This window comes from Lipotes vexillifer, unplaced genomic scaffold (assembly GCF_000442215.2).
Source record: "Lipotes vexillifer unplaced genomic scaffold, Lipotes_vexillifer_v1.1 scaffold1207, whole genome shotgun sequence".
Lineage (NCBI taxonomy): Eukaryota > Metazoa > Chordata > Mammalia > Artiodactyla > Lipotidae > Lipotes > Lipotes vexillifer.
In genome coordinates, this window is record NW_006772733.1 from 475,463 (window position 1) to 483,959 (window position 8,497).

The 8,497-nt window shown below is 43.5% G+C and overlaps 1 protein-coding gene across 2 annotated transcripts in view; it reads right to left on the minus strand.

Moving 5' to 3' along the window:
- Positions 1 to 8,497, minus strand: part of VEPH1 (ventricular zone expressed PH domain containing 1) — a 214,387-nt gene that overhangs the window by 104,231 nt on the left and 101,659 nt on the right. For both annotated transcript variants that reach the window (XM_007447840.1, XM_007447841.1), the window contains one exon: positions 7,772 to 7,992. In XM_007447840.1, coding sequence (XP_007447902.1) covers positions 7,772 to 7,992 — 221 coding nt within the window. The remainder of the gene's footprint in view (positions 1 to 7,771; positions 7,993 to 8,497) is intronic.

Genomic DNA, 8,497 nt, shown 5'->3' on the forward strand with positions numbered 1-8,497 from the left:
CCAAACCCCTTCCTCCCCTACACATGGAGGAGTAACAAGAACCACAGCTACTGCCACAAATGGTTGTTCCGATTTTCTTTTTATACAAGTGACCACCCTAGACCTCCCTAGATTGAAAACATATACATGTTTTTTTATGAAAACTCTGGTTACCTTGGTGGGGTGAAATTGCATTCAGCTTTCCCTAAGCAGGGGGCAACACTGACCAGAACATCACATGTTTTTAATTATGGTCCTGAACCTCCTTATGTACATTTTTTGAGCCAACAGTTGCTCTCAAAGAATCAATTTCTCTTTGTATAAACATGTCTTGCCTAAAAAAGTGGGAGCTCTTGTAAGCACTTCTAAGACTCTATTTTCCTTCCACAGTGCATAGGCTCTGAATATTAGCTCTCTCAAGTTTGGGGGAGACTGGAGGGTAAACAGAAAGATGCCTAGCACTTCAGTGCAGGACTTCAGGTGTGGAGGAGTGGAGAGGCAATGTGAGCTGTAGCAGGGCAAAAGAGAGAAGGTCACCATGGGCATGGGTGGGTGGGGAAGACCTCCTGGGGAAGGGATACCAAACTGGAGTCCTGGATAAGAGCAGCCTTCAGTGGGAAGAGAGGCACAAAGAAGGCATTCTATTGATAGAAGGTAATAATAAAGGTTAGTGTGGTATCACTTTGGGGAGGAACAGGCAAGTCACCCCTGACATTCCTTTAAAATTCCTTTATTAATGAAGTACTGTGAACACTGTAAATCTTGTCCACACACTACAACATGAGATACACTGGACTACACTAAAGGAAGAAACGAAAGAAAACTCTATGAGCTGATGTCTGGGCATTTACACTATTGCCCCTCGAAGAACTACCATGAACCTAGACGTGAGTAGGGGCTGGGTAAAGAATTTTACTTTGGGGACTTCCCTGGTGGCATAGTGGTTAAGAATCCGCCTGCCAATGCAGGGGACACGGGTTCGAGCCCTGGTCCGAGAAGATCCCACGTGCCGTGGGGCAACTAAGCCCGTGCTCCACAACTACTGAGCCTGCGCTCTAGAGACCGCAAGCCACAACCACTGAGCCCATGCGCCTAGAGCCCGTGCTCTGCAACAAGAGAAGCCACTGCAATGAGAAGCCGGAGCACTGTAACGAAGAGTAGCCCCCGCTCGACGCAACTAGAGAAAGCCTGCGCACAGCAAGGAAGACTCAACGCATCCAAAAAAAATAAAATAAAATAGAATTTTACTTTGTTCTTGCCCACCCACAAAGTTTTCTCCACTATGCTTTAGTATGAAGCCTCTGTAATCCTAATATATATTAAAAGACGTTATTGTTGTGATGATGTAACAATATAACATAGTAAAAGCTCCCAGAGCTGAACCCATCACATGGTAGGAGCTGGTTAAAAGCTTGATCAGACTCAGAAACACGGCCTTCTCTGAAAAGCTGGAGAGAAGAACCTGGCTCCCTGATCTCTGCAGTTTGGCTGTGGACTCAGTAAAGAGCCATCACTCCTAAACTCTCGGGCTGTGCCTTCAGAGACTGTGTATCACACCAGGGTTGGGTTCTGATGTGATTCCCAGATGTCAAGATGGGAACTCTGGAATGACAGGTTGCAAAGGGTCTCACAGTTGGAAAAGGGTCTCTGCAGTCCATGTTGCTTTGCTATACATTCCAGACACACATTGACTCAAATCCCCTGTTCCACCCTGTCATCCACTTCTTTGATGTTCAGTGCATGAAATTTAGAATAAACCAAAACTCTGGGGTGACTCCAAGGAGGGGAGATGTCCTGGAGTCCTTTCCTTGTGAACATAATCTCCTTATTCTATCTTCCCTTCATTCTCTCCCACATACTCTTGTTTCATTTCCTTCCCCTCCACTGTGTCACTGCTTTCCATTTACAGGTTTCCCCCACTATCTGAGCATTCCTATGAAACCCTTCCTAAGCTGAAATGGGTATAAGGCGAAGAAGCAATTACCTTTTTTTTTTGTAAAAGTGAAAATTCTCTTTGGATTTCTTTCTGTTAGCAAAAACAGATACAATTGGCCCTCCATATCCCCGCTTCCGCATCCTCAGATTCAACCAATCACAGAATGAATTCTGAATTTTGATCTGCAATTGGTTGAAACTGAGGATGTGGAACTAGCCTATACAGGGGCCAACTGTGCTACACCATTTTATAAAAGGGACTCGAGGATCGATGGATTGATGGCTTTTGGTATCCCAGGGGTCCTGGAATCAAGATGACTGTACTAATGTAGGTCTTTCCTCAAAGCAAAGGAGCGTAAAGTGAACTTTTGAAAAGTGAGGGATACCTGTATCCCGAAATCAGATTTAAACCTACCGAATAGGTTTTGACTATATTTTACCTTCCATTGCCTACCCCTCACCTCCCACCTGATTCTTAAAAACAAAGAATAAACACAGTCTCATCACTACTATCACCATCACCACCAAAACAACCAAAGAACATACACCCATTTATCAAGCCAGAGGTTAATGCTTTGTGTTAAAACTTTTCTTAAAGGTAACTTTCTCCCTCACGACTTTGATGGCTTTGGCTAAGGTATGAAAGCTGGATCTAAGGGAACTGTGACCCCCCCCAGGCCTGGGACTTAGGGCTGTGTCGGGTGCCCTTTCTCCTTTCCCTCTGCTTTCTCCCTGTGCCTTCTTCCTGGCCCCTCTTTCTCCCTACCTTTTCTCATTTCTCCTATTTACCCCCCCACCCCTGCTTTCTTTTCACAGTTTCCATCCCTCAAACCTTCCATCCCTAGTTGGGGCCAAGCCTAACCTCCTACTAAGACCACCTGTGACAAACTGTCCCCAATTCTGATGGTGCCTGATTAGAACAGCCTCCCTGGCACCACATGCATTGGCAAAGGTGTCTTCTAGTCCAAGGATCACTGACTGCTCAGCCAGCACACAGCTGCCAGGAGCCACCCTCTCTTTCCCCAGCTTCCCATGGGTCCCAGCAAGCAAATGGTTCAATGGTTGGTGGCCATCCAGCAGGCTACTTAGGGCTCATACAGTTGTAAAAGGTATAGAGCTTTTCTCCTATCTTGACACCCTCTCTTTTTTAATTTAAAAATTTTTTGAATTAATTTTTATTGGAGTACAGTTGAGTTGCAATGTTGTGTTAGTTTCTGCTGTACAGCAAAGTGCATCAGTTATACACATACATATATCCACTCTTTTTTAGATTCTTTTCCCATATAGGTCATTACACAGTATTGACTAGAGTTCCCTGTGCTATACAGCAGGTTCTTATCAGTTATCTATTTTACATATAGTAGTGCATATAGTCAATCCCAATCTCCCAGTTTTTCCCTCCCACCCCTTCCCCCTTGGTAACCGTAAGAAAAATAGGGAACGCTTCATGAATTTGCATGTCATCCTTGAGTAGGGACCATACTAACCTTCTCTGTATCGTTCCAATTTTAGCATATGTGCTGCCAAAGCAAGCACCACCCTCTCTTTTTTAATCCACAATTGCTGTTATCTTTCTTTTGCTTCTCCAGAATTAATTTCAAAATCTAAATGTTTTGCATGGCTGCCCTGTTAGCCATCCTCCGATGGTTTATTATTTAGATTAAAACATTCATCCTGAAATACAGGAACAAGAAAAGTGCAAATGTGCTTACCTGGTGCATCAAATAAAAAATCACCCGATTAATTCAGTCATTTGGCGCAAAGGAGGCTCCCGTCTCCTCCAGTTTTTCATTCTCTCTAGGATGCTAATTGTTTTTCTTTTCATAGTCTTGTAATTTTGGCCTGAAGTCTAAAATCTGGACTGCTGGGCTATGTGTCAGATTTGTAAATTAGATGACATCTGTTTTGAATTTAATCCATCTTTAATTTTCTTTTGAGCTCTCTTCCCTTATTCATTTCCCCTTCCATTGTAAGGATCAGACTTTGCTGGATGCTTTAGACAAAAGTGTGAACCTTTCTGCTTTGTGGGGCACAGATTAAAATTACTGAAGCTAAATGGTCACAATGAAGGCTATTCAGAGAAAAGATGTGGGGAGAGAAGCCTAGCAACCATCCTAGAGAGGATGAGCAGCTAATACAAAAGCCTGGCTGTCCACACCAACCTTTTTGAGATTCCCACCGAATACTTACAATCGATTAGAAGGAGACTGACAGAGAGGGTTGAAACGGGTGAAATATTTTGAATTGAGAGAGGCTGAGGTGGTGGCAATGGTGGTGGTGGTGGTGTATGTGAAGGGAGTGGTGACCTTTCATCTCTTCACATTTAATTTTTTCTTTTTTTTTTTCCCCTCAGAAAAATAATAAACGGAGGGGAAATGCATTTTCCTAATGCAGACTCATATTTTGACAGTGAGACCTCCTTTTTTTCTCCTGTCTTCATATCTCCTAAATTCTTCTTTTCATGTGGAGGTTGTTTATTGCTAATTGGATTGGGCCTGCTTATTAAGAATCATTTTCCCTGTCAGAATGCCTAATGTAACACCCTTGTATAATATGTTTTTCCTTTATACAAACCCTTTTTCACACATATAATCTCATGGAGAGTCAATCGGTCTCTTGAAACTTTGCCTGTGTAGAGGCAAGAAAGAATGGATAGACTGCTGGCCAGAATACGTGCCCGAGGTTTCACATCTGACGCACACACCAGTCACCACTGGAAGAAGAAATGAGCAGGCTAGCTGAGCACAGAATGTAAAGTGGCTCCCCCGAACACCAGCTGTAGAAACTCTAAACTGAATTTCCCCACATCATGAAAATTGGCCAACAGTGACTTTGTGCTTGCACACAGATGACAAATCATCCGTTCATGATGCTGGCTTTGGATTTTTTGGATGCTGCCACGTGTAGGCTGCTGCTAGGCGGGTCATGGGGTCTATGTAAATGCTGTTTTTAAATGGAATACGTAAATAGCAGTGGTTCTCAACTGGGGGTGATTTTTGTCTCTAAGGGGACATTTAGCAGCATCTGGAGACATTTTTGGTTGTCACAGCTGAGGGGGAGGGTTGCTACTAGCATCTGGTGGGCAGAGGCTGGGGAAGCTCGTAAGTACTGTAGAATGCACAGAACAGCTCCACAACCAAGAATTATCTAGCCCAAATGTCAACAGCACTAAAATTAGAAGCCCTGGTATTACAGGCATCTATACTAGACATTGAACCAGGCAGCAACAGATTTTTATATGCTCAATCAAAACTATGGTGTTGAGAGAAAAGGGCACTTGCTATCTGGCTTCCTCAGATGAACAGCTATTGTTGACTTTGATGACCATCTTGGCCATAAAATATTCTCTGTGTGGAGTGAGCCAAGAGGTCCTCCAGATGGGCTCCCCTCCTGCTCCGTCTTTTCTCGGTTTTCAGCATCCTCTTCCATATGTATGTGGTCACTGAAGCTATAGATACCTTTGGGCTTTCATTCACTCTCCACCCCTTCTCCTCACCCCACCTCTCACCAATAATTGGTTCTTCCTAATTCCAACCTCTCTCGGTATAAAGATCTGTCCTGACTTCTCAGGTTCCCCACCTCTGATTTAGCCCAGGCCTCGCACACCATGGAGGGAGCCTACTGCTAAGCCCCCAGTAATAGCATCCTGGCCACTCTCTCTCTTGCCAGCCTGCAGCTCCAGCCAAATCCATTCAGGGGCTCCAGCACGTCAGCCACTTCCTCATCCACCTAGTTCTTTAGTGAAGAAATATTTATTGAGTGCCCACTATCTGCTAATTACTGTGCTGGGAGCAGCGTTCATTCCCTGGATTAAAATCTTTCCAAGCCGCCATGCTGCTTACAGGACAAACTCCTTGCTTCTCTGAGAATCTGCCTTTGACCTAACTTTTCAGTTTACTCTCCCACCCTCCACTGATGTATTCACTCCAGCCACGATGAATGAATTGCTTTTCGTTAGTCTGGGTCACACACTCTTAAGCTCTTTTATCTTTGCATGTGAGGAGTGTCCTTTCTATTTGGAGTATCCTTTCAACGCTTATCTGGGGAACTTTCATTCATCCTGTGCAACTTAATCTGGTACCTACGCAGATGCCTGGCACATGGAAGCTACTCAATAAACATGGAACGAACTTAAATTTCACCTTCTTTGTGAAACATTCTTCGCTTCCCTGGCCGTATGTCTCTCATGCTCCACAGCCTTCTATACGCACTTCCATTAACCCCGTCACATGCACTGACTGTGAACCCTTTGAGGAACCGTGTTTTATGTCTTACGTTTTGTTTTATATCTCTTGGGACCTCCAGGCTCTGTGCCATGCTGGACATAAAGTGGACCCTTGTGACTAAATGTTCACTATTTTGTAAGGATGGCTTCTCGTGTTTTTGGAATGCCGTTTCAGACTGAAAATGATATGCATCATTTGTTAGCCCCAAAACTCACAAAATCTGATGCTGGTCTCAAATGTGCCCTGCCCCTTCTCCATAACTGAATACCTTCCAGTGCATAGGATCTGAAATTTGACTCCACCTTTTATCACTTAGTTACTGTGTAACCTTGGGAAGAGATTTAACCAGTCTCTGAGCCTTTGTTTCTTCTTCTATAAAATAAGAATGATGATAATTGCCCTTCTTACCCCTTAGGGTGATCATGAGAATCAAATGAGATGATGAATTTGAAAGTACTTTATAACTTCTAAGGTCATAAAACTTTCCAAGTGCCTCCTTATTCAAAATGTAGCAAAACATAATAAAACCCCTCCCTCAATCTTGCATGGTCTTTATTTTTTTCCACAAACTTCTTGAAAGGACCAGATTTGTTTATTGTATCTATCCTCTCCCTTCAACCCCAGGCATCCTGTTTTATGTCCAGCCATACCACTGGCAGCTCACTCACTACAATCATCAATAATTTTCTAATTGCTAATATCTGTGGACACTTTTCTGTCCTTCCTTCATTTGACCTGACTCCAGTCTGCCTCTGCCTGAGATGTTCTCTGCACTGGGGCCAGAGTGAGCTTCCCGAAACATGGATTCCGATCATATCCGAACATGTAAAAACCCACCATGATTCCTCACAGCCTCCAGGATAAAATTCAAACTCCTTAAGAAGGTCTGTCATGTCCTGTGTCATCTGGTCCCTGCCTACCACTTTATCAGTATTACCTAATGTCGCTCTCCTTATTACACACACCCTAGCCAGACAAAATGACTTCTGTTTCCAGAAAGTGCTGTGCTCTTTCACATGCTGCCCCAAAGCCAGCCTGGTACAATCTGGTCATTTTTCAAGACTTGGTTCAAAATATCACCTCTTTTGGGAAGCATTCCCTGATCTCAGCTTCCCATTCCTCTCCATTCCATGAAGAAGTAGGTACCCCCATCTCTGTGTTCCCCAAACTCCTTGACAGCATCATAATCAGCATAATCTTCCCACTATTCTCTAATTACCCGCTCAATATTTACCTCCTCGCTAGACAATGAATCTTTGGGTAAAGGAGCATGTTTTATCTCTCAATATGTCTAGCTTTTGGCAGGGTTCCTGGTATAGAGTAAGCAACTGTTAAATGCTTGTTAAATAAATAAACGAGTTCTACAAACATTATTATTTGCACTACATTCTTATTCCTTTACCGTATTTTTTGCACTTTTTTTTAGGATTGTTTTGGTTACATTCTGGTTTTCACAGATTTAGAAAAAGTTCTGGCAAATGTCGTAATTTATTCAGAAGTTACTCTATGTTGAGATAGTGGGTTTGGCTTTCTTTGGGAACTTTTATGCTTACAAAAGAAAACATAGCCTTTTGTGCTATGTCTCAGTGGGTTCACAACAGACCCTGAGGTACCCAGGAATCCCTGCTCACCTGTCACTTCTGGCCTTGGTGGTTTCCAGTTGTCGCGTAAGGAGCTTGGCAATGGCAGTGAAGCTGTTGCTCATGCGGAAGATGTCTCTGCTCTGAGGGCCCAGGATGGAGGAGAAGGTGTCCGTGATGCTCTTAATCTCCAGCAGGAGAATATGGTGAAACGAGTGCTCCATGCTGGCCAGCTGACTCACCAGGAACGGCAAGCAGCTCCTGGCTCTCTCCTGCCAAGAACAATGGAGAACGTGTACAACTGTTGGTGGGGATGGAAACTGCTGCAGCCACTATGGAAAATAGTACGGCAGTTCCTCTGAAAATAGAACTACCCTATGATCCAGTAATCCTACTTCTGGGAATCTATCCAAAGGAAACGAAGTCGTTATCTCAAAGAGATATCTGCATGGCCATGTTCATAGAAGCATTATGTACAACAGCCAAGACATGGAAGCAACCTAAGTGTTCATTGACAGACGAATGGATAAAGACAATGTGGCATATATATATATATATAGAATGAAAAGTTATTCAGCCACAAAAAAGAAGGAAATCCTGCCATTTGTGATTACATGGATGAATCTGGAGGGCATTATGCTAAGTGAAACAAGCCAGACAGAGAAAGACAAATACTTTACGGTATCTCTTATGTGTAGAATCTAAAACAAAAGTCAAACCCAAGAAACAGAGGCTAGAAAAGTGGTTGCCAAGGACTAGTGGGTGGGTGGGTGGGTG